The 26,381-nt window shown below is 52.9% G+C and overlaps 2 protein-coding genes across 2 annotated transcripts; both read left to right on the top strand.

Annotated features, from left to right (window-relative positions):
- Nucleotides 1-3,888: 3,888 nt before the first annotated feature.
- Nucleotides 3,889-6,548, top strand: LOC128776476 (ubiquitin carboxyl-terminal hydrolase 17-like protein 6). The gene has a single exon (XM_053900785.1). It carries the CDS (start codon nucleotides 3,889-3,891, stop codon nucleotides 5,494-5,496), a length of 1,608 nt encoding a protein of 535 aa, XP_053756760.1. The 3' UTR covers nucleotides 5,497-6,548.
- Nucleotides 6,549-24,088: 17,540 nt separating this feature from the next.
- LOC109261870 (ubiquitin carboxyl-terminal hydrolase 17-like protein 6) lies at nucleotides 24,089-25,719 on the top strand. Its single transcript, XM_019440303.2, has one exon. The coding sequence runs from the start codon at nucleotides 24,089-24,091 to the stop codon at nucleotides 25,694-25,696; it is 1,608 nt and encodes a 535-aa protein (XP_019295848.2). The 3' UTR covers nucleotides 25,697-25,719.
- Nucleotides 25,720-26,381: the final 662 nt, after the last annotated feature.

Below are 26,381 nucleotides of genomic sequence, written 5' to 3'. Positions count from 1 at the left end.
GTCCCCAGCCCCACATCCAGACACCAGGCACGAGATGGGCCCCGCTCCCCGACGACACGTGCCAGAACCCCCGAAAGAAACCACGTTGCAGCCCCTTCCAGCCACCCCACAAGAGCACAGGGAGCACCCATGTGGGGCTGCGCCAGAGTCTGTGTCGTCCAGCAAGGACAAGTGCATGTGGTCCCACGGGGGCAGCCCAACTGACCAGGAAGACACCTGCCTCGGTGCAAAGCAGGGGCCTCCAGCCTCCACGCCCCCAACCTCACCTGGACACTCTCCAGGCGTGCCCCTGGCCTCTGTGTCCGCCCTGTCCGCAGACACCCGGCCAGCCCCTGCGAATGGTCTTCAGCCGCCTGGACAAAGGCGGCTGGAGCTCCAGGTTCATAGCAGCTCCCTGTCTGCCACCTCCCGAGAGGCCAGTCCCCCCTGGCCAGGGTCCACCCATCACACACCAGTCTGAGGGAGGCTGTGTGCCTGTCTCCCTGAGCATCCTCCACGATGACCTGCAGCTTTCCTCGTCCTCGGAGGAGAGCGACCGGGAGTGAGACACCTCATGTCCTCGGACACTCGTCCTCTGGCCCTTGTGACCCCGAGCAGGTGACTGCGGAGTGGAGGCCAAGGCAGGGCCGTGACCTAGTTTTGCTAAAGCAGCAATTCCCCCAAAGACCTGCAAGGACAAAAACTTGCGTCCACACTGTGTTTGGTGTCCTGCTTGGGGCGGGGAGTGGGTTGAGCGCCCACGTGCAGACGCTCATGGCGCACTTTTCCTTTATGCATCTACACCTTCTGGTTCACCGGCTCCGTCTCAATCAACAAGGTCTCGTTTCTTCCGTTTCAATAGATTCTATGAGAAATTCCCCGCCAGGAGAGCAAGAGGTCGTCCACTCGAATGTCAACTTAAGGATCTGCGAAATGAATGTGTATCGGGTTTGCGAATGTCTGAATTTGGGGACACCGGAGGAATGATTCCAGTCTGGGCTGGGCAAGTGGAGGCAATCTTTTGTTTTAGAATAGTTCACTGATATCGTTTTTCTGCAGATCATATCGGGGACTATTTTACATGCTGTCTGCACTTTTGTTTTTCCCTGGTAGTGCAACGTTGTGTGTAGTGTTACCACAGCTAATAAAATTTGCTCAGAGACGACCGAATGTGCATGGTTTTCTTTTTTGTGTGTACACTGTAGTTTCCCGTCACATAGAGTAGAATCCTGCATTTGTTCCCAAGTGCACTGGGGACTTGGATCCTCACCTAGTGGAGAACAACTAAGGATTCAGAAGCAGCAAAGAAACACGGGTTAACCTCTCTTCTCCTTTCAAGATAAAGTCTCTCCAAGTGTCCTGGGAACAAGACAATGCTAGAGGTGAATTCGAAACCGATGAGGGTCGGGATGCCTGAGTGGCTCAGTCAGAGAAGTGTCTGACCTGGAGGCGGCTCACGTCATGATCTCAGGGTTGGGGAGACTGAACTTTGAGTTTCCCTCCCTCCTCGGGATCACCTCTCTCCTTTTCTCTCTAACCTTCCCCCACATTCTCTCTCCCTCCCTCCCTCCCTCCCTCCCTCCCTCCCTCCCTCTCTCTCTCTGTCTCTCTCTCTGTCTGTCTCTCTCTCTGTCTGTCGACATAAAAACCCATGAACTGAAAGAACATGTGCATGGGAAATCAATCAGCGTTAGGGGCTGCTGTCCGCATGTCTCTCAAAGGCATTTTCATTCACAAGTCACGTCAAGGAGGGTGGCATAGAAGAGATACAAAGGAAAGGATGAGAAAGACATTCCACAGATAGATACTAGAGAGGGGAAGGAGACACGAGAGTTAGGAGATAGACACGTAGAATGATGAGCGATTGATGAGAGAGGACAGAGAATTAGGTGGTCAAAGGTTCTTTGGAAGCAATTCTGCAGGCCTCTTTGCCCACGTGGCAGGTGGCCGGGGCTGAGGCTAGAGAAGCAAGGGGGTGTTCGTGGAGTCTGAAGACCGGCAGGCTCCAGACCCAGGGAGAATGGCCTTGTTGGGGCCAGGCCCTCAGACAGGAGCAGGTGTCTCGTCTTGGGACAGGGGTCAGCTTTATGCTCCAGGAAGGTGTGGAATGGACTGGCTCAAGTCACTACGTTAAATAGGGCAACTTGCTTTGCTCAGACCAGTCACGTGAGAGTTCCTACCATCTAACACCGTCCAGTGAAAACACAACCGGTTTTCTAGGACCAGATGACAACCAAAGGGAGAGATGATTCCTTGCAGAAACAGGTCCAAACTTGGCGCCTGCCAACGGATATTTGAAGAACAGGGAAAGGTGTGCTTGTGCCCTGGCCTCGCTCGCCCCCCTCCTCTGCCCACTCTCTGGTAGATTCTCCTTGGGGTGTGGTCCTGAGAGTGGCTGGCGCCAGGCTGGCCCGGTGGAGCAAAGGCCTGGACGTGAGGCCGGGCCAACCGAGGGCGGAGAGCATTGGGATGAGGTGTGGGCATGGGTGTGGCAGGGGTAAGGATGCTGCGGGTAAAGGTGGGGCCGTGGTCCGGTCCCATGCAGTGAGGCCAGGCAGAGGCTGAAGGAAACGGTGGGTGGGGCTGGAGGGCACCAGGCAGGGAGAGGGCCGTGTCTTCAGGCTGTGGTCACAAGAGTCTGAAGACTCCTTTTGTGCATCCCATTGGGTGTCCTCCTTGACCTCTTGCCCCTTTCCTTCCCCTCACATGAGTGTGTTTGGCACTGAGACACCTCACGTGCTCGCAGCCTTTTCCTCCTAGTTGGTGACCCTGAGGAGGTGACTGTTTAATTGAGGATCCTCTCTCCCTCTCTCTCTGTCTCTCCCTGGCTTGTCCACATGAGCGCTCTCTCTCGCTCTCTGTCTCTCTCTGTCTCTCCGTCTCTCTCTCTCTGTCTCTCTCTCTAAATAAATCAATTAAAATGTTAAAAGTGAAAAGCAAACAAACATTAGAGAAGAAAGCACATTTTCAGTAGACCTGGTCAGTTCTGAAATCTGGTCTAGAGATACTGACACATTAAAGCCACAGTTTCCTCGAGGGGACATTGTTCCTTGCATGTCTAAATTCCCATTTCAAACCGTCTATAAATGTCACAAATCCACAACAAACATGTCCTGAACCACGGGAACCTATACCTACCTTGCTATGTGATTTGCTAGGAATACCAGTGACACTTTGGCAAATGATGGGTTTAGGATTTGTTCTCCTATTGGGAAGGGAGCTACAAAATGAAGAAAGCATTTACAAAGCCCGCAACCAGGCCAAGGATATTTCTTGGGACAATTTCTCGGCCACCCCTTGGTAGACAGACGTGTTTCAAAGGACCTTCGTGATAGTTGTATACACAGATCCTATGGAGACAGTTCAGGAGTTTTAGAATCAAATCCATGGACAGTCATCATTCCAGAATAATTTGCTGGTGTCCCATGCGTTCTGGCTGACGGAGAGGAGGTGCTCCTACATGATACCAGAGCTCAATTGGTAAAATGATTTCCATAGCCTAACAAATTCATGGCCGTCATTCCTTGACACTTTGTGTTATCTAAAAGCAAAGTGGATACTCAAAAAAGGATTTCCTCTAGGTTGGAAATGCTCAAGTCCGTCTGTCCAGAGAGGGAGCGATGGAAATGAGGGAGGTGGAGAAAGTGGTGAAACGTGTGTGTGTGTGTGCCTCTTGAGGAGGGAGGGGCAGGAGGAAGGCTGGGCTGAGTGGTCTGTCTGCAGAAGAGTGGCCACACCCTAAGACCCTTCATCCAACTCCAGCTGGCGGCTGATTGGATGACGTGGTCCTAGTCAGGTGGGTGGGGCGAGCTTTACGAGGGCTGAGGAGAGGGCCACAGCCATCATTCTGAGACTGGCCTCCTGAGAGAAGCATCGCTCTGCAACGTGAGGCTCCACGTTTCAGGAGACATGGAGACGCCCTCTCCCCACAGCCGAGAGGAGTCTCAGATCCATGTCTTTCCAAACCTCAAACCTTGCGGGTCAAATACGGGTGGTGCTGAAGGCCACGGAGGACCCACTCTGCCTGAGAAGCCGTCACCGTCATCGCACACACCCTGCGACCTGCCGAACGGTTGGGCTCCCGCGTCAATAGGTCTGCCCCCCGCAAAGAAACCCGTGAGTTGGAGGAGACCTTCTGTGGTTGGGGCCGGCCTGCAGAACCTGGGGAACACGTGCTATGCGAATGCGGCGCTGCAGTGTCTGACGTACACACCACCCCTCGCCGGCTACATGCTGTCCCAGGAGCACTCCCGAAGCTGTGGGAGGCAGCCATTCTGCGCGCTGTGTGCTCTGCAGGCTCACGTGACCCGGGCCCTCTGCCGTCCGGGAGATGTGATCCGGCCTCCGCCCAAACTGCTCGCTGCCTTCCACACACACAGGCAGGAGGATGCCCATGAGTTTCTGATGTTCACTCTGGATGCTATGCAGCAAGCGTGTTTGCGTGAGGACAAGCCTTCAGAGCCTCAGGCTCAGGACGCCACCCTCATCCGGCAAATCTTTGGCGGGTACTGGAGGTCTCAAATCCAGTGTCTCCACTGCCAGGCTGTCTCCAGCACTTTGGACCCTTACCTGGACATTAGCCTGGATATCAGGGCGGCTCAGAGTGTGAGCCAAGCTTTGCAACACTTGGTGAAGCCCGAACAGTTGGACGGTGAAAATGCCTATCGTTGTAGTACCTGTCTCGACAAGGTACCTGCTTCCAAGACGTTGACTTTGCACACTTGCTCCAAGGTCCTGATGCTGGTATTGAAACGATTCTGCCATTTCACGGGCAGCAAACTGGCTAAGGAAGTGCAATATCCTGAGCGCCTTGACATGCGACGATACGTGTCTGGGCAGAACGGGGGGTCGCTGACTTATGTGCTCTATGCCGTGCTGGTGCACGCGGGCTGGAATTGTCACAGCGGACATTACTTCTGTTACATCAAAGCTGGGAACGGCCAGTGGTACAAAATGGATGATGCGAAGGTGACGGCCAGTGATGCGACGTCTGCCCTGAGCCAACATGCCTATGTCCTCTTTTACATCCAGAAGAGTGAATTGGAAAGAGACCGTGGGAGTGAGCCAGGCGCTGGGGAATCCACATCCCTCCAGGCTGACCACGCAGGCACGGCTGCGGCCCAAGGGGGGCCCGAAACCGACCCCGACATCGAGGTGCCACAATTGGAGGATCACGTGGAAGAGACACCACCGCCAGCAATCACGTTAGACCAGTGGAGATTCCTCCAAGAAAGCCACCGTCCCAAGTCTGAATTCAACCTCAGGAAATTAGAATTTGCCCTTCCCCCCGACGCAGTCCTAATTCACCAGTCCAAATACAGAGACGAGATGGGAAAGGATCACCGTGAACCAAACATCTACCGGCTCAACAGTTCAGCCAGGGACATCCCACCTCAGAGGGCAACGGCCAGTAACCAAGTCCCTTGTCTCCCCGGCAGAGCCAGAGCTACCAAGAGGAAGAACAAGAAGGGACAGAGGTCTCAGGAAGCAGTGCAGGGATCCCACTACAGGCTTTGAGATACATGCCTGCCCACGTGCACACTCACCCGCCCTCACTCACTACTCACTCACTCACAGTCCCTTGTAGGCCATATTTTGTGTGTTGTAGGTGGGTGTGATCCAGACATGTGGAGGGACCATGAATCTGGCTGGATTCATGGGCTATGGCGTTCCAGTGGACCTGGAGAATCCTGAGCTTTAAGGCTGGCTGTCTGTAATGAGGTTATTGGAGAGGTGTGGATTATGCTGGGGACTCGCAAGGTTTCTCCCCTCCATCAGCACCGAGGATCATCGGGCACTCTCAGAGCCTGAAAGGGTCAGAGGGAGTGGCCAATGAGGCATGAAGGTGGAAACAAGGCAGAGCCCCGGGAGTCCCTGTGAAAATGCCTGGGACTCACGGTCCCATCATCCCATTCCCTACTCTCTGTGTATCGGTAAAGTCCATGTGCCCAAACATGTGCGTGTGGGGACTCTCGGTGATATCCAAACATGCGCCGGCAGGGGAAGGAGTTTGAAACAATCTCAGTGCTTCCACACGGAGAAGTGGCAAATGACCAGGAAACGGGAAGAACTCTAGCTCTACGTGGGAGCAGACAGCCTTTTCAGGAATGTTTTGTGTCAGAAGGAGAGGAGCAGAAGGAAACACGAATTCATAACTGTGCAAAGTGTTTCCTTGTATACATAATCTATTTTGTAAAGTCTCCACATGTTCATGTGAACATTGGCTAATTGCCTGGAAATGGCAAAGAGCAAATAAATGCTTATTTCTCAGGAGACGGGTGGGTGGAGCCATCCTGGCCCCTGTTCATTAGATTCGGTTCCCTTAACAATCCCCCTCCCATGAGGCTGCAGAGCAAATGGGGGAAAGGAACCTTCTCCCACCTCTTATTGCTCAGCCACCAAGCAGCTCTACCTTGTTCCGCAGAGTTGACCACCATCCCCCCATCGGACAATCTCCTCCACAAGGGAGGAGGCTCAGGGATTTCTGGTCAGTTGCATTGCAATCTTGGTCCTCGGTTGTACACCTCAGAAAAACAGTCTCAAGTGGACACTGAGGCAACAATGTGGTATTTCAGGTCAGGGTATGGATGGATGCTCTAAGTCACAACTGTATTTCATTTCTCAGGAGCGAGAGACTCACTAAATACATTGTTGAATGGGAATTAGTGCATCATCCTTCAATTCCCCCCAGGGGAGGGGGGCCATATAGGAGATCTCTGGTCGTTTGCCAATGGCACTGACAGGATAAAGCCTGTTGTTGCTGCTGCTGCTGTTGTTGTTGTTTCCAGTCTGCATTAAACATACACACCACACTTAGTGGGAACTAACGTCAGCATGTGAATTTTGTACAGGAAATCTTATTGAATTCTGGATGTTCAAATATCAGAGCCGATAGAGGAAAAATACTTTTTCTTCATCTACTTTTAAAATTTATTGGTCTGTTGTTTTCATGTTTTAAACATGAAATAAAACGTTTAAATAAACAGAGAGAGACACACACACAAAAACAGAGACAGAGTGTGAGCATGGGAGGGGCAGAGAGAGAGAAACACAGAATCCAAAGCAGCTCCAGGCTCTGAGCTGTCAGCACAGAGCCCAACGTGGAGCTCAACCCCACGAACCATGAGATCCTGACCTGAGCTGAGGTTGGACACTCAACCGACTGAGGCACCCATTCCCCCCTCCATTTTCCAAATTGAAATCAAATTTAGTTAACATTGAGTGCAGTCTTGGTTTCAGGGGTGGAATTTAGGGCTTCGTCACTTACATGAAACACCCACTGCCAACCCCCACAGGGGCCCTCCATAACGCCCGTTGCCAAGGGAGCCCACCCACTCCTCCCCTCTAGCAACCCTCACTTTCTTCTCTACACTTAAGGGTTCTCCTGGGGCACGTGGGTGTCTCAGCCGGTGTGGACTCTGATTCCGTCAGCTCATGATCTAAGGGTTTGAGACTTCAAGCCCCGTGTCCGGCGCTGTCATGACAGCTCAGAGCCTGGAGCCTGCTCTGGATTCTGGGTGCACGCCTCTCTCTGACACTCCCCTCGTCATGCTCTGTATCTCTGTCTCTGTCTCTGTCTCTGTCTCTGTCTCTGTCTCTCTCTCTCTCTCTAAGATAAAGAGAAAACAAAATTTTTTGAAGAGTCCCCTATGGCTTGCACCCGCTGTGATTTTATCTTATTTTATTTATTCTTCGCTTGCCCTAGGTTCTTCTATTTTGTTTTCTATTCCACAGATGAGTGATGACATGGCACTTTCTCAGTCAAAGAGTTCAACAGGGCTAGCTGGATGTTAGATCTCAAAAGACATGCACACGTGAAATCTATCCTTCCTGTGGATTTGATTCTAAAGTGGGCAGAATCGTGGGTAAAACGCAAACAGTGTATGTGCAACTGAGCCACGAAGGGAAAAGCCACAGAAAATAACCATGCTAGGTCATCCTGTAGAAATTTTGGGATCCAACTTTCTCTTCCTGGATTCAAACCTGAATATCACACGCACACACACACACACACACACACACACACGGACAATATTTGATCTGGATCTCAAGACGGCCTCCATAAGCATCCAGTCATCTCCCCAGATGACTAGGACCAGCTCTTCCTGGGTGGCCGTGTGTCACGTGTTCCACCCACACATGATGAAGTCCACACCTCTGGCTCTGTAATCCGTGGGGGAGGTCACAACAGGGAGTCTTGCACACTGCTCTCTGTCCAGCAGGGGGCGCCGCTGGCCAGCACGGGCATTGCCTAGACTTCCAGGAGGACCTGGCATTGGGCACTTGCTCAGGCTGGCAGGTCGGAGTCTCCATGCCTTGCACTGCAGCCTGAGCATTTCGTGGGGCATAAAGGCGACCACGAACATTTACAGAAGGTCTGGTGGGTCTAGGATTCCCTCCTTGTGACTTCACTTTGGCCGTGCTGGACCCTGGACTCTGAGCTAAAATAGACAACCTTGAGCTGCTCGGGCCACTGGTGACGATATATTTTCCAGGCATTCCAGGGACTTTTCTTTCAAAATATAAATCCAGTGAAGTCAAGACATTCAATTTTAAAAACTGTTGACAATTAGCAAAGAAGATTGCATATGGAAAACCAGGAGGTGGCCTCACGTGCGGTGATGTGGGAGCAATCATGGCAATGGGAACAGCGTTATTTGGTCTCGCCAAATCCAGCCAGCCTAATCTGGATTTCTCACGGAAAGCTTAATTCAGAGAAGTCACCCTGCAATTCCTAAGGGTATTGGTGACGATACAGAAAAGGCAGTGTGGGGGGAGGGGCCAAGGTGGCAGAAGAGCATGGAAGTGTTCTTTGCGTCTTGCATCCATAACATGCAGCCACATCAACACAAAACCATCCTGCACGCCTCGAAAACTGATCTGAGGATTCACGCAACGGGTTGCCCAACCTGAACCACAGAACTCAGTGGGGACGAGGCGCAGAGAGGTGACCTGGGGAAGAGAGAAGCCACAGAGGGCAGGGAGCTGTTTTTGCCTGCAGAGAGAGGACGGAGACAGGGGCAGAATATGGGGAAAGCAATCCCCTCGCCCTCCCCTCCCCCCGCCAAAAGCAGCTGGGGAGAAAGTGGAAATGTGGCAAGAGCCACAGGCACTGAACCAAAAAGGGAGGAAGGAGAAAGGAGCGGGTTTCAATTCCATGAAGACTGTACAAACAGGGGGAGGGCAGAGTGCGAAACTCCGCATCTGATACCTGGCGGTGCTCTGGTCGGAAGGGCGAATCCCGAGAGCAGAGTGAAGACTGGAGGGGTGGAGGAGGGGTGTCTCGAACCACACGGAGAAAGGCGGTTCCCCTGCTGCGAGGACACGAGGTAGTCTGTGTGGCCACCCCAGCCGACCCCAGAGGTCCCAGCAGACCCCGGAGAACAGCCACATTCGCTGGTGCTGGAACAAGGTCGTTAAGGGGGAAGCCCGCTACCAGAAGTGTGTGGTGATTTTCCATAATCCTCGAAACGCTGCTGCTACACCAGCGCGTGAACGTTTTCGGGCGCAGGCTGGCACCCAGCCTCAGTCTCTGGGCATCGGCAGCGGCACGGTGTTGCCGATGTTCCCGGGTGCGGCCGGCACCCGGCCACTGCTCGCTGAGACCCTGACGCAGAGGACCTGAGCAGGTCTCAGCCGCGGGCCCTCAGAAGTGAGGGGTCGGGAAACACAGCCGCCTGGGAGGTAAATCCCACGAGGAAGGTGCCGCCTGGCAACCTGACGGCTGGGCCACGGACAGTGTAAAAGCGGCGAGTGGACAGAAGCCGGAGAGAAAGGACGGGGGTAGGATTGCTGGTCGCAGACAGCCGAGTTCAGATACTACAGACTGGGCACCTGAGCGACGCCAAGGGCTCCGCTCCCGCGCATGCGCATCTGCACCTCCAAGCGCCCCGGCAATCCGCACTTGTAGGCTAGCTGCGCCATCTAGTGGAGAACAGAGCCGTGACACTTAGCACCGCCCAACTGGGCCAACCTGGCTCTTCAGGAACCCAAGTCTCTCCGCCTTCTGAGTGTATGGACTACAAAGTGCTTCATCCTTTGACTTCTAGGGGACAACAATGTAACTTCACTCGTATTTCAGTCTGTTCGCTGGTCCATCTCTTTTCTTGTCTTTTTCATTTCTTTTCCTTTTCATGAAGACAGAAAGAGAAAAAATATGTGGTTATTTTCCAGGGTTTAAAATAATTTCCTTGAGGTTTTTTCGACTATATTCGTTTAATTTTTTGTCAATGTGTCAAATTCCATTTGAATTCCATCATTTCAGTTTATCCTATTTCACTGTGTTCTTTTTTCCAAATTTTCATACGGTTTCCTTTTTTTATGTTCTTTCCCTTCTTCCTCTAATCTATCAAGCCCATTTCAACAACCAGACCACAACTCACCCAGGATCTAGCATCATTTGTGTGATTCGTGTGTGTGTGTTGTTTCTTATTTTTTAGTTTTGAATTCTTTTATCTTATTCATTCCTTTCCTTCGGTCAAAAGGACGAAGCAACGGAATTCACCCCAACAGAACGAGCAGGAAGAAAGGACAGCCAGGCCCTTAACCAACACAGATAGAAACAAGCAAGATGTTTGAACCAGAATTTAGAATCACGATCATAAGAATACCAGCTGGGGTCGAAAGTAGATGAGAATGCCTTTCTGTGGGGATAAACGAAGGCAAAGCTAGCCAGGATGAAATAAACAATGCTACAAGCGAGCTGCGATCTGGAACAGATGCCACAGCGGCAAGGATGATAAGGCTGAGCAGGAAACCAGCGATAGAGGGGACAAAGCAATGGAGAATAACGAAGCAGAAGGAAAGAGGGAGACTAAAGCAAAAGAGCAGGGTTTAAGAATTCGGGAACTCAGCGACTCATTGAAAAGGAATAACATCACAATCATAGGGGTCCCAGAAGACGAGGAGAGAGAAAAGGGGGTAGAAGGGTTATGTGAGCACATCACAGCAGAAAACTTTCCTAACCTGGGAAAGACACACAAAATCCAGGAAGCACAGAAGACTCCCATTAGATTCGACAACGTCCAACCATCAACAAGGCAGAGCCTAGTGGAGTTCACAAAATACTCAGGCAAGGAAAGAATCATGAAAGCAGCAAGGGAAACAAAAGTCCTTCCCCTACAAGGGACGACTGACCACATTTGCAGCAGACCTATCCACAGAAACCTGGCAGCCCAGAAATGAGTGGCAGGCTATATTCATTGCACTGAGTCCTCAAAGTATGCGGCCAAAACTTATTTGTCCAGCAAAGCTGTCATTCCAAATAGAAGTAGAGATGGAAAGTGTCCCAAGCAAAAATGAAAGGAGTTCCTGACCACTCCACCAGCCCTGCAAGACATTTGAAGGCGGACTCTCCCAGGGGACAAAAGACATAAAAGAAAAAAACAGACCACAGGCAGAAAACACTGGCAAGGATCAGCGAACACCACCAGCAACTCCAACTCTACAAGCAACACAATGGCAATAACTTCATACCTTTCAGTACTCACTCCAAACGTCAATGGACTCAATGCTCCAATCAAAACACATAGGGTAACAGAATGGGTGAGAAAAGAAGATCGTCCATATGCTGCTTACAAGGGACCCACTTGGGACCTAAAGACGCCTTCAGATTGAAAGCAAGGGGATGGAAAACCATCTCTCATGCTCATGGTTGGCAAAAGAAAGCAGGAGTAGCCATACTGATATCGGACAATCTAGACTTTAAAATAAAGACTCTAACGAGACACGTAGAAGGGCGTTATATCATAATTATTGGGTCTGTCCACCAAGAAGACCTCACGATTGTAAACATTTGTGCACCAAATGTGGTGCGCCCAAATAGATACCTCAATGCATCACAAACATAAAGAAACTCACTGAGAATGATACCATACTAGGAGGGAACGTCAACACCCCACTTACAGCAACGGACAGCTCACCTAAACCCACAATCAACAAGGAAGCAATGGTTTTGAATGACACACTGGACCAGATGGACTTGACAGATATAGTCAGAACATTTCATCCTAAAGCAGGCAAATATACATTCTTCTCCAGTGCACACGGAACATTCTCCACAATAGACCACATACTGGGACACAAATCAGCCCTCAACAAGGACAAAAAGATCGACACCATATCGTGCATATTCTCAGAACACAATGCTATGAAACTCGAAATCACGACAAGAAACAATGTGGAAATGTAACAAATACTTGGAGACTAAAGAACACCCTACTTAAGAGTGAATGGGCTAACCAAGAAGTTAAAGAGGAAATTAAACAGTCCATGGAAGCAAAGGAGAACGGTAACACCACAGGCCAAAACCTCTGGGACGCAGCAAAGGGGGTCATTCGAGGGAAGTATATAGCAATCCAGGCCTTCTGAAAGAAAGAAGAAACGGCTCAGAGACACAACCTAACCGTTCACCTTAAAGTGTTGGAAAAAGAACAGCAAAGAAAACCCCAAACCAGCAGAGACAGGATATAATGCAGATTAGAGCAGAAATCAATGCTATGGAAACCAAAAAAAAAAAACAAAAAAAACAAAAAAAACAAAACACAAAAACAAACACAAGTACAAAAAGAAAAAAAAAAAACAAAACCAACGACACTAGAATGGATCAGTGAAACCAGAGCTGATTCGTTGAAAGAATTCACAAAATTGATAAATCCCTAGCCAGTTTGCTCAAAAAGAAAAAGGAAAGGACCCAAAGAAAGGCAATCAAGAATGAAAGAGGAGAGATCACAACCAACACAGCAGAAATACAAACAATACTACGAGCATATTGTGAGCAATTATACACCAATAAAATGGGCAATCTGGGAGAAATGGACAAATCCCAAGAAACATATAAACTACCAAAACTGAAACAGGAAGAAAGAAAATTTGAACAGACCAAAAGAAGTAAGGAAAATGAATTAGTAATCAAAAATCTCCCCCTCCCCCCACCCCCCACGAAAAGAAAAATACAGAGTCCAGGGCCAGACGGCTTTCCAGGGGAATTCTCCCAAACATTTAGAGAAGAGTTCACATCCATTCTCTTGAAGCTGCTCCAAAAGAGATAAACGGAAGGAACACTTCCAAGCTCTTTCTACGAAGCCAGTATTTCCTTGATTCCAAACCCAGACAGAGACCCCATGACAAAGGAGAACGATGGACCCATTTCCCTGAGGAACATGGATGCAAAACTGCTCAACAAGTTGTCAGCCGATCGGATCCAACAGTAATATATCCAAAAAATGATTCACCACGACCAGGTGGGATCTATACCTGGGATGCAGATCTGGTTCGATATGCACAAAACAATCAATGTGATTCATCACATCTAAGAAAAGAAAGGACAAGAACCACACGATCCTCTCGATCAATGCGGAGAAAGCATGGGACAAAATACAACATCCTATCTTGATACAAACCCTCAAGAAAGTAGGGCTAGAAGGACCATATAAGTCATATACGAAAGACCCAACGCGAATATCATCCCCCATGGGGAAAACCTGAGAGCTTTCCCCCTAAGGACAGGGACAAGACAGGGAGGTCCACTCTTGCCACTGTTATTCACCATCGCATTGGAAGCCTTAGCCTCAGCCATCAGACAACACAAAGAACTCAAAGGCCTCCAAATTGGCCGGGAGAGGTCAAACGTTCCCTCCTGGTGGACGACATGATACTCCATATGGAAAACCCAAAAGATTCCACCACAAACTGCTAGAACTGATCCATGAATTCAGCAAAGGTGCAGGATGTGAAATCAATGCACAGAAACGGGCTGCATTCCGATACACCAATGATGAAGCAACAGGAAGAAAAATCAAGCATCGGTCCCATTGACAATTGCACCCAAAATCATAAAATACCTAGGAATAAATCTAACCAAAGAGATGAAAAACCTATACACTGAAAACTACATGAAATTTTAGAAGACAGAAAACATAATGGAAAAAGATTCCACGCTCCTGGTTGGGAGGAACAAATATGGGTAAAATGTCAGTACCACCCAAAGCAATCTACATACTCCAAGCAACACCTATCCAAAGAACACCAGCACTCCTCGCAGAGCTGGAACACACAATCCTAGAATTTGGATGGGCCCAGAAAAGACCCTGAAGAGCCAAAGCACTGTTGAAAAAGAAAGGAAAGCTCGATGCATCACAATCGCAGTCGTCAAGCTGTAATTACACAGCTGTCATCATCAAGACAGTATGGTACTGGCACAAAAACGGACACTCAGCTCAAGAGAACAGAAATGGACCCACAAATGGATGGCCAACTACTCCTTGACAAAGCAGGAAAGAATATCCAATGGAATAAAGACAGTCTCTTCAACAAGCGGTGCTGGGAAAACTGGACAGCGACATGCAGAAAAAGGAACCCGCACCACTTTCTGACACCGTACACATAAAGAAACTCAAAAGGGAGGAACGTCCTAAGTGTAAGACGGGAAGCCATCAAAACCCTCGAGGAGAAAGCAGGGAAAAGCCTCTGTGATCTGGGCCACAGCAACTTCTTACTCAACGCGTCTCCGGAGGCAAGGGAAACAAAAGGAAACACGACCTATTGAGAACTCATCCAAAGAAAACTCTCCTGCGCCGTGAAGGAAACAGATCAGCTACACTAACACATCAGCTCAATCATCAATGGTAGAAGATATTTGCGAACGACACATCAGAGAAAGGCTCAGTAGACAAATCGATAAAGAACTGATCACACTCAACAGCCAAAACCCAACGAATCCAGCGAAGAATGGGCAAAAGTCATGAATAGACACTGCTCCAGGAAGACATCCAGATGGTCAACTGACACATGAAAAAATGCTCAACCTCACTCATCATCAGGGAAATCCATAGCAAGATCACAATGAGCTACCACTTCACACGTGTCATAATGGCTAACATTAACAAGTCAGGCAACAACCGATGTTGGCCAGGGTGCGGAGCAACAGGATCTCTTTTGCACTGCTGGTGGGAATGCAAACTGGCGCCGCCACTCTGGAAAACAGCATGGAGGTTCCTCAAAAAACTGAAAGCACAGCGACCCTACGAGCCAGCAATTGCACGACTAGGTATTTATCCAAGGGATATGGGTGCGCTGTTTCCAAGGGGCACCTGCACCCAAACACCCCCAAAAGCTTCTAGCAGCACTATCAACAATAGCCAAAGGATGGAAAGAGCCCGAATGTCCATAGATGCATGGAATGGAAAAAGAAGAGGTGGCACATATAGATACAATGGAACATTACGAGGCGATCGAAAGGAAAAACAGGGTGCCATTCGCAACGATGCGGCTACAAGGAGAGGGTATTCTCCTCAGCGAAATGAGTCAGAGAAAGACAACTATCACATGACTTCACTCATATGAAGGCTCTAAGGTGCAAAACAGATGAGCATCAGGGAAGGGAAGGAAAAACAATATAAAAACAGGGAGGGGTACAAAACCAAGCAGGGAGGGGGCCAACGGATATTTGAAGAAGAGGGAAAGGTGTGCTTGTGCCCTGGCCTCGCCCGCCCCCTCCCCCGCCCCCACTCTCTGGGGGCTTCTCCCTGGGGAGTGGTCCTGAGAGTGTCCGGCGCCAGGCTGGCCCCGTGGAGCCACGGCCTGGAAGCGAGGCCAAGCCAACGGAGGTTTGAGAGCATTGGGAAAGGGTGTGGGCATGGGTGTGGCAGGGGTAAGGATGCTGCGTGTAAGGGTGGGGCCGGGGTATGGTGCCATGGAGTGAGGAGGCCAGGCAGAGGCTGAAGGAAGCGGTGGACGGGGCTGGAGGGCCCCAGGTTGGGGGAGGGCCCTGCCTTGAGGGCAGTGGACAGAGGCCACAGGAGCAGCCTCCCGGAGAAGATAGGAAAGGCCAAAGAAAAGCGCACACGACGCCCAATACACGCCAGTGTTCAAGGAGGGAAACCATCCAGGGTGCCCACGGCACTGCTGACGCAGGCCCTCCACCTCGGCCAGTGGGGCCGCTAGCTTTTGCACTGCTGTGGGAGAAAGGCGCTCGCTTGCATGACACTCAGGAATGCCCCGCCGATGGGGTTGCACCTTGTCCCTTGGGTCTGGCCCTTCGGGATCCCAAAGACATCTCCCTGACACAGTGTCCGTGGCTGAGGCCAGCCAGGCCAGGCCAGGAGAAATGGTGGCAATCACACCAACATCCCCCAATGGGAGCAAAAGCGAAACAGAACGTCCGAGGTGATGGGCAACAACAAAGAGCCCCAAACGAGGGGCGTCGGACACAGGGAGCCCCCCCCCCCCCCCGCGTCAACACAGGGACTTGTCAGGAACAGCGACTTGGGTCACGAGACCAAGTGCCAAGGCAGCTAGTTCCCAGGGGACACGGGACATAGGATCCCATTCCTCCGAAGGTCCCAGCAAGCGCAGTCACCGCCCTAGAGACAGAAAGGGGAACGGGGAGGGCAGGGCAGGGTGTGGAGTGAAGGGACACTGCAAATAGCTCACGGACACACCGCTCCCGTTGGGAAAGGGAGAAGCTTGGACACGGAGGACGCCGAAGGGGCCCCCAACCACAGGAACGTACGTGAGGCCAGGGGCCCCGCAAGCTTCCCTGGAGGCCCACGAGAAACACCAGTTTACGAATGAAACAGGCATGCACACACGAGTCTCTTTTTCCAAGGGTGAAGATGTGTTCTGAAACGTCTATCTCCACATGCATGCATACCAGTTACAACGGCAAGAAATCGCTAAACCTCCAGGATTCGTTCCTAGTGTGGAGACGTGAGGAGCACCAAGGTGATGGGCTGCCTGGGATTAAAGTGCCCGAGAGGTCACGTGACCTTGGGCGGGTCTAAGAGCCCGGGAAGGAAGGAAGTGTCCCTCACTGACCGTCCCTCGGGCACGCCGGACGGACGCTGAGTCTCCGCCACGGCAGTCCGCCTGCCACCCGCCGCTCTGGACGTCTCCTGACACACAGGAGGAGCACGTTGGCGATTCAGGTGGGTTGGGACGATCTGGGGTCACACGAGCTTGCACAGAAGTGGGACAGGGAGGAAATGGAGGTTGTGATGCGCCTCGACTCACCAGGTGAAGGACGCTTTAGTGTTGAAGACGAGTGTGAGAACAGAGACTGAGGAAAGGCGTGGCTCTTGGTGTTCCTGAGCACATGAGGTTCTGCTTCCAAAGGAACTGAACCCCAGAGTCGGACTGGTGTGAGGGCGTGCAGGAGCAGTGACAGCATCGTGCTCCATGTCGCCGTGGGGCCTGAGAGCCTAAGGAATTTTCTTGTTCACCCGAATTTCACGGCAAATACTCATTTGCCACGGCTGACACGTGAGTTCAGCGTGGGGCCCCGTCAAGGCCACATGAAAGGAAAGGGTTCAGGCCCTGCGTGGGGAAGCTTCCAGTCGAGTTGAGCAGAAACGAAACGTTTTCATTGACTTTGTCTTTGAGGGTGGTTTCTCTGGGGGTCAAGTAGGAGAGGTACATTCTGGAGAGGCAAGCATCCTTCTCGGTGCACATGCAACCCTGGGTGCCACAGGGAGTATCGCCGTAGCGTGGATTGCGGTGTCCGTGGGGGCCAGGACTTTGTGTGTGGTCTTCCTTCCGGAGGGCCCTGGGAGAGACTTCCCGAAAGTCTCTCCGGTGAGTCACGCAAGACCACCTCCACGGCCTTGCCTGAGGGTGCCGTCCTGCGGGTGGGTCCACGGGAGAGCGTGTAGAACATGCAGGAGGGAGAGGTCCCACCTCCCAGGTGAGGACCGTGTCCGACCTGGTGGGCATGACGCCCCCTCGTGCCCGCTGGGGGAGGAAGGTTCATGAAGGAGTCGTTGTGTCTGTGGGAATGACTCTCCTTTTCCCATTGACTCAGCAAGTCCAGAAACCCATCTTCAAGCAAGGCTGACTTGACCCTTCAAGGAGATGGGGCAGATGGCGGGTGGGCACACCCAGCACGTACCTTCCAGACCCTTGAAAGCCCCAAACGGGAAGAGGCAACGGAGAGCAGCCATGGCGCCCAGGGTTCCCAGGCTAGAGGACGAGGATCCTCGGGTAAGTGGAGCCCTGGAGGCGTGGTGAACCAGTGGGCGGGTTGGAGGGGCTGGGTCGGGTGGGGGTGGGGGAGCCATGCCTCTGAAGCCGGGGATCGCACATGACGAGGGAATGAAGACTCTGTGTCCGGAAGTCGGTCGTCCTTTCCTAGCCCACGGTGGCCTGCCTTGGCATCTCAGCAGCCTGCCCGTTGGGATAAGCTCCCTCGGCCGTAGGGTCGCGTCCAGCCTGGTGTTTGTCCCCATCGTGGCGTGGGGCTCATTCTACGCGGCCTGAGACCTGCAATCCCAACTCCCGGTCCGTCCCTCACAGAGGCTTGGGTAGAATCCTAGGCACTTCCATCTCCTGGCACCTCCCGAGCCGTCCACGATGTGCCCTGTCCCACACCAGTCCTCCGCTCCCCGAGTGTGTCCTTGTCATGTCCTTTGCAGTTGGCCTGTGATTGGTGCTGATTCACTGAGCACCCCACCCCTCCTTGGTCCGCAGCTCAAGTGTAAGGACTGCGGAGCCTTTGGGCACAACGCATCCAGCACCAGGTGCCCCATGAAGCGCTGGGACGGGTGCCTGGCCCCCCAGGCCTTTGTCCCCAGGAAGCCGAAGGAGAATGTGGAACCACCCCAGCAGCAGGACCAGCACAAGCCCGGGCCCTTCAACCAGGCTGCGAGGGACATGGAAGAGGGACAAAGGTGAGGATGCGGCCGGCTCCGGCCTGCCCGTGGGCTGGCAGCTCAGGTCGCTGAGTCTCTGTACCCGGACACTGGGTGCTGTGTCGTCTTCACACACACACACACACACAGGGGTGGGGGAGGCAGAGAAAGGAGCTCCCCGCCCCCCAGGGGACCTCACGAGCCTATTGTGCTGCTCTGGGGGAGTCCCTGAGGCTGTGTGTCCTGGGGTAGGGAGACAGGGGGAGGCGGCAAATGACAGGCAGTGGCGCACACGGCTCTCGACACGAGGACGTCTTGGGCCAACCTGGACGGCTCGCTGGAGTGGGAGCCAGGGGGGCAGATGAAGAAAGGAGATCTTGCCCAAGCCCCATCACTCGCTCCCCAGGTGAACACACGAAATGCCGCTCCTTCACCTTCCCGTTCTTGGTCGTGCAGGCGAGAAGCCCAGCAGAGGAAGGCGCTGCTGCAGAGATTCCCCAGGATAGCCCCTGGAAGGCAGCAGCGAGCCTGGAGGGACTCCACAGAATCCTGCGACTATGTGAGGGTGAGTGTCCCCCGTCCCTGCTCTCGTTCTCTCCTGGGGACGGGGATGTGACGGGCTTGCCGGCCCTCCTGGCTGAGGAAGGGGGTCCGCCCCGATTGTCAACATGGGGATTTCCGTGCGGGTCCTTTCCAGCCACGTTTGCCGGGTGTCCATGATCCGGCAGGATTCCTTGCATGTGTGCTAACCGGGTGCCGGCTGGGCGTGCCAACATAATTTCGGGACGCTGTGCCCACACCTAGGCCTCTTGGGAGGCACAGGCATCTTTCCCTGGTGACACATAGACCCGCCCCATTGGCCATCCAAACTCAGTAGCCCCCACCGCGAACCTCCACCTGCAGGACGCCTGTACTTTCCCTAGAAGCCTGAATGGACGTGCTTGTCCACTTCGGGAGGCAGGCACGATGCACAACCTTTCTGGTCCGTCGCTCCCATGGAATCAAAGCATCAAGGGGCTACTGCCCAGTGTTTCTTCCCGATCGACGCTGAGCTGGAGGCCCTTGTCCTCTGTCAGTACAATCCTTTCCCGTGTCTCGCGGTTGCTTGCGTTTCTGTCGGTTTCTTTGCTGTGCTTGTCGTGCATGTGTCCTTGGTGGGGAGGAAGGACTAATGGCCGTTGTCTGTGTGTTGTGTGTTCCCACAGCATCCGCACAGGCCGATGCCCGTGTACAGCACCAAGAGGGTGTCCGTGCTGGAGCCGCACGTCCCGGCTGAGCCTCCTAGCGGGACGCCTGACACGACACAGCTGTCCCCGTCGGCTGCTCCTCTCGGGAGACCTGCGGCGAGCACCTTCCCGCCTGCTGGCCGACAGGATGCCCAGCAAGTGGGGACCCCTGCCCGGCCTGCCCCGCCTGCCCCGGCACACCAACGCTCTGCCCGGGATCCAGGCCTCGGTGTCCAGCTGAGACAACACCGGCCCCGATGTGCCTCCCTCGAAGCTTCCAGGGCCGTCTCCAAGGCGTGTGGCATTGGCCACGCCCAGGCACCAGCCAAGCGTCCTGAGGGGAGCCCTGATCCTCCTCCAACCCGTTTGGCTGCGAGTCCCCAGCCCCACATCCAGACACCAGGCACGAGATGGGCCCCGCTCCCCGACGACACGTGCCAGAACCCCCGAAAGAAACCACGTTGCAGCCCCTTCCAGCCACCCCACAAGAGCACAGGGAGCACCCATGTGGGGCTGCGCCAGAGTCTGTGTCGTCCAGCAAGGACAAGTGCATGTGGTCCCACGGGGGCAGCCCAACTGACCAGGAAGACACCTGCCTCGGTGCAAAGCAGGGGCCTCCAGCCTCCACGCCCCCAACCTCACCTGGACACTCTCCAGGCGTGCCCCTGGCCTCTGTGTCCGCCCTGTCCGCAGACACCCGGCCAGCCCCTGCGAATGGTCTTCAGCCGCCTGGACAAAGGCGGCTGGAGCTCCAGGTTCATAGCAGCTCCCTGTCTGCCACCTCCCGAGAGGCCAGTCCCCCCTGGCCAGGGTCCACCCATCACACACCAGTCTGAGGGAGGCTGTGTGCCTGTCTCCCTGAGCATCCTCCACGATGACCTGCAGCTTTCCTCGTCCTCGGAGGAGAGCGACCGGGAGTGAGACACCTCATGTCCTCGGACACTCGTCCTCTGGCCCTTGTGACCCCGAGCAGGTGACTGCGGAGTGGAGGCCAAGGCAGGGCCGTGACCTAGTTTTGCTAAAGCAGCAATTCCCCCAAAGACCTGCAAGGACAAAAACTTGCGTCCACACTGTGTTTGGTGTCCTGCTTGGGGCGGGGAGTGGGTTGAGCGCCCACGTGCAGACGCTCATGGCGCACTTTTCCTTTATGCATCTACACCTTCTGGTTCACCGGCTCCGTCTCAATCAACAAGGTCTCGTTTCTTCCGTTTCAATAGATTCTATGAGAAATTCCCCGCCAGGAGAGCAAGAGGTCGTCCACTCGAATGTCAACTTAAGGATCTGCGAAATGAATGTGTATCGGGTTTGCGAATGTCTGAATTTGGGGACACCGGAGGAATGATTCCAGTCTGGGCTGGGCAAGTGGAGGCAATCTTTTGTTTTAGAATAGTTCACTGATATCGTTTTTCTGCAGATCATATCGGGGACTATTTTACATGCTGTCTGCACTTTTGTTTTTCCCTGGTAGTGCAACGTTGTGTGTAGTGTTACCACAGCTAATAAAATTTGCTCAGAGACGACCGAATGTGCATGGTTTTCTTTTTTGTGTGTACACTGTAGTTTCCCGTCACATAGAGTAGAATCCTGCATTTGTTCCCAAGTGCACTGGGGACTTGGATCCTCACCTAGTGGAGAACAACTAAGGATTCAGAAGCAGCAAAGAAACACGGGTTAACCTCTCTTCTCCTTTCAAGATAAAGTCTCTCCAAGTGTCCTGGGAACAAGACAATGCTAGAGGTGAATTCGAAACCGATGAGGGTCGGGATGCCTGAGTGGCTCAGTCAGAGAAGTGTCTGACCTGGAGGCGGCTCACGTCATGATCTCAGGGTTGGGGAGACTGAACTTTGAGTTTCCCTCCCTCCTCGGGATCACCTCTCTCCTTTTCTCTCTAACCTTCCCCCACATTCTCCCTCCCTCCCTCCCTCCCTCCCTCCCTCCCTCCCTCTCTCTCTCTGTCTCTCTCTCTGTCTGTCTCTCTCTCTGTCTGTCGACATAAAAACCCATGAACTGAAAGAACATGTGCATGGGAAATCAATCAGCGTTAGGGGCTGCTGTCCGCATGTCTCTCAAAGGCATTTTCATTCACAAGTCACGTCAAGGAGGGTGGCATAGAAGAGATACAAAGGAAAGGATGAGAAAGACATTCCACAGATAGATACTAGAGAGGGGAAGGAGACACGAGAGTTAGGAGATAGACACGTAGAATGATGAGCGATTGATGAGAGAGGACAGAGAATTAGGTGGTCAAAGGTTCTTTGGAAGCAATTCTGCAGGCCTCTTTGCCCACGTGGCAGGTGGCCGGGGCTGAGGCTAGAGAAGCAAGGGGGTGTTCGTGGAGTCTGAAGACCGGCAGGCTCCAGACCCAGGGAGAATGGCCTTGTTGGGGCCAGGCCCTCAGACAGGAGCAGGTGTCTCGTCTTGGGACAGGGGTCAGCTTTATGCTCCAGGAAGGTGTGGAATGGACTGGCTCAAGTCACTACGTTAAATAGGGCAACTTGCTTTGCTCAGACCAGTCACGTGAGAGTTCCTACCATCTAACACCGTCCAGTGAAAACACAACCGGTTTTCTAGGACCAGATGACAACCAAAGGGAGAGATGATTCCTTGCAGAAACAGGTCCAAACTTGGCGCCTGCCAACGGATATTTGAAGAACAGGGAAAGGTGTGCTTGTGCCCTGGCCTCGCTCGCCCCCCTCCTCTGCCCACTCTCTGGTAGATTCTCCTTGGGGTGTGGTCCTGAGAGTGGCTGGCGCCAGGCTGGCCCGGTGGAGCAAAGGCCTGGACGTGAGGCCGGGCCAACCGAGGGCGGAGAGCATTGGGATGAGGTGTGGGCATGGGTGTGGCAGGGGTAAGGATGCTGCGGGTAAAGGTGGGGCCGTGGTCCGGTCCCATGCAGTGAGGCCAGGCAGAGGCTGAAGGAAACGGTGGGTGGGGCTGGAGGGCACCAGGCAGGGAGAGGGCCGTGTCTTCAGGCTGTGGTCACAAGAGTCTGAAGACTCCTTTTGTGCATCCCATTGGGTGTCCTCCTTGACCTCTTGCCCCTTTCCTTCCCCTCACATGAGTGTGTTTGGCACTGAGACACCTCACGTGCTCGCAGCCTTTTCCTCCTAGTTGGTGACCCTGAGGAGGTGACTGTTTAATTGAGGATCCTCTCTCCCTCTCTCTCTGTCTCTCCCTGGCTTGTCCACATGAGCGCTCTCTCTCGCTCTCTGTCTCTCTCTGTCTCTCCGTCTCTCTCTCTCTGTCTCTCTCTCTAAATAAATCAATTAAAATGTTAAAAGTGAAAAGCAAACAAACATTAGAGAAGAAAGCACATTTTCAGTAGACCTGGTCAGTTCTGAAATCTGGTCTAGAGATACTGACACATTAAAGCCACAGTTTCCTCGAGGGGACATTGTTCCTTGCATGTCTAAATTCCCATTTCAAACCGTCTATAAATGTCACAAATCCACAACAAACATGTCCTGAACCACGGGAACCTATACCTACCTTGCTATGTGATTTGCTAGGAATACCAGTGACACTTTGGCAAATGATGGTTTTAGGATTTGTTCTCCTATTGGGAAGGGAGCTACAAAATGAAGAAAGCATTTACAAAGCCCGCAACCAGGCCAAGGATATTTCTTGGGACAATTTCTCGGCCACCCCTTGGTAGACAGACGTGTTTCAAAGGACCTTCGTGATAGTTGTATACACAGATCCTATGGAGACAGTTCAGGAGTTTTAGAATCAAATCCATGGACAGTCATCATTCCAGAATAATTTGCTGGTGTCCCATGCGTTCTGGCTGACGGAGAGGAGGTGCTCCTACATGATACCAGAGCTCAATTGGTAAAATGATTTCCATAGCCTAACAAATTCATGGCCGTCATTCCTTGACACTTTGTGTTATCTAAAAGCAAAGTGGATACTCAAAAAAGGATTTCCTCTAGGTTGGAAATGCTCAAGTCCGTCTGTCCAGAGAGGGAGCGATGGAAATGAGGGAGGTGGAGAAAGTGGTGAAACGTGTGTGTGTGTGTGCCTCTTGAGGAGGGAGGGGCAGGAGGAAGGCTGGGCTGAGTGGTCTGTCTGCAGAAGAGTGGCCACACCCTAAGACCCTTCATCCAACTCCAGCTGGCGGCTGATTGGATGACGTGGTCCTAGTCAGGTGGGTGGGGCGAGCTTTACGAGGGCTGAGGAGAGGGCCACAGCCATCATTCTGAGACTGGCCTCCTGAGAGAAGCATCGCTCTGCAACGTGAGGCTCCACGTTTCAGGAGACATGGAGACGCCCTCTCCCCACAGCCGAGAGGAGTCTCAGATCCATGTCTTTCCAAACCTCAAACCTTGCGGGTCAAATACGGGTGGTGCTGAAGGCCACGGAGGACCCACTCTGCCTGAGAAGCCGTCACCGTCATCGCACACACCCTGTGACCTGCCGAACGGTTGGGCTCCCGCGTCAATAGGTCTGCCCCCCGCAAAGAAACCCGTGAGTTGGAGGAGACCTTCTGTGGTTGGGGCCGGCCTGCAGAACCTGGGGAACACGTGCTATGCGAATGCGGCCCTGCAGTGTCTGACGTACACACCACCCCTCGCCGGCTACATGCTGTCCCAGGAGCACTCCCGAAGCTGTGGGAGGCAGCCATTCTGCGTGCTGTGTGCTCTGCAGGCTCACGTGACCCGGGCCCTCTGCCGTCCGGGAGATGTGATCCGGCCTCCGCCCAAACTGCTCGCTGCCTTCCACACACACAGGCAGGAGGATGCCCATGAGTTTCTGATGTTCACTCTGGATGCTATGCAGCAAGCGTGTTTGCGTGAGGACAAGCCTTCAGAGCCTCAGGCTCAGGACGCCACCCTCATCCGGCAAATCTTTGGCGGGTACTGGAGGTCTCAAATCCAGTGTCTCCACTGCCAGGGTGTCTCCAGCACTTTGGACCCTTACCTGGACATTAGCCTGGATATCAGGGCGGCTCAGAGTGTGAGCCAAGCTTTGCAACACTTGGTGAAGCCCGAACAGTTGGACGGTGAAAATGCCTATCGTTGTAGTACCTGTCTCGACAAGGTACCTGCTTCCAAGACGTTGACTTTGCACACTTGCTCCAAGGTCCTGATGCTGGTATTGAAACGATTCTGCCATTTCACGGGCAGCAAACTGGCTAAGGAAGTGCAATATCCTGAGCGCCTTGACATGCGACGATACGTGTCTGGGCAGAACGGGGGATCGCTGACTTATGTGCTCTATGCCGTGCTGGTGCACGCGGGCTGGAATTGTCACAGCGGACATTACTTCTGTTACATCAAAGCTGGGAACGGCCAGTGGTACAAAATGGATGATGCGAAGGTGACGGCCAGTGATGCGACGTCTGCCCTGAGCCAACATGCCTATGTCCTCTTTTACATCCAGAAGAGTGAATTGGAAAGAGACCGTGGGAGTGAGCCAGGTGCTGGGGAATCCACATCCCTCCAGGCTGACCACGCAGGCACGGCTGCGGCCCAAGGGGGGCCCGAAACCGACCCCGACATCGAGGTGCCACAATTGGAGGATCACGTGGAAGAGACACCACCGCCAGCAATCACGTTAGACCAGTGGAGATTCCTCCAAGAAAGCCACCGTCCCAAGTCTGAATTCAACCTCAGGAAATTAGAATTTGCCCTTCCCCCCGACGCAGTCCTAATTCACCAGTCCAAATACAGAGACGAGATGGGAAAGGATCACCGTGAACCAAACATCTACCGGCTCAACAGTTCAGCCAGGGACATCCCACCTCAGAGGGCAACAGCCAGTAACCAAGTCCCTTGTCTCCCCGGCAGAGCCAGAGCTACCAAGAGGAAGAACAAGAAGGGACAGAGGTCTCAGGAAGCAGTGCAGGGATCCCACTACAGGCTTTGAGATACATGCCTGCCCACGTGCACACTCACCCGCCCTCACTCACTACTCACTCACTCACAGTCCCTTGTAGGCCATACTTTGTGTGTTGTAGGTGGGTGTGATCCAGACATGTGGAGGGACCATGAATCTGGCTGGATTCATGGGCTATGGCGTTCCAGTGGACCTGGAGAATCCTGAGCTTTAAGGCTGGCTGTCTGTAATGAGGTTATTGGAGAGGTGTGGATTATGCTGGGGACTCGCAAGGTTTCTCCCCTCCATCAGCACCGAGGATCATCGGGCACTCTCAGAGCCTGAAAGGGTCAGAGGGAGTGGCCAATGAGGCATGAAGGTGGAAACAAGGCAGAGCCCCGGGAGTCCCTGTGAAAATGCCTGGGACTCACGGTCCCATCATCCCATTCCCTACTCTCTGTGTATCGGTAAAGTCCATGTGCCCAAACATGTGCGTGTGGGGACTCTCGGTGATATCCAAACATGCGCCGGCAGGGGAAGGAGTTTGAAACAATCTCAGTGCTTCCACACGGAGAAGTGGCAAATGACCAGGAAACGGGAAGAACTCTAGCTCTACGTGGGAGCAGACAGCCTTTTCAGGAATGTTTTGTGTCAGAAGGAGAGGAGCAGAAGGAAACACGAATTCATAACTGTGCAAAGTGTTTCCTTGTATACATAATCTATTTTGTAAAGTCTC

Source organism: Panthera pardus, unplaced genomic scaffold, assembly GCF_024362965.1.
Source record: "Panthera pardus isolate Hobbes unplaced genomic scaffold, ASM2436296v1 HiC_scaffold_13, whole genome shotgun sequence".
Classification (NCBI taxonomy): domain Eukaryota; kingdom Metazoa; phylum Chordata; class Mammalia; order Carnivora; family Felidae; genus Panthera; species Panthera pardus.
Note: the sequence above shows the minus strand (reverse complement) of the source record. Positions and strands in the feature narration are given on the sequence as shown.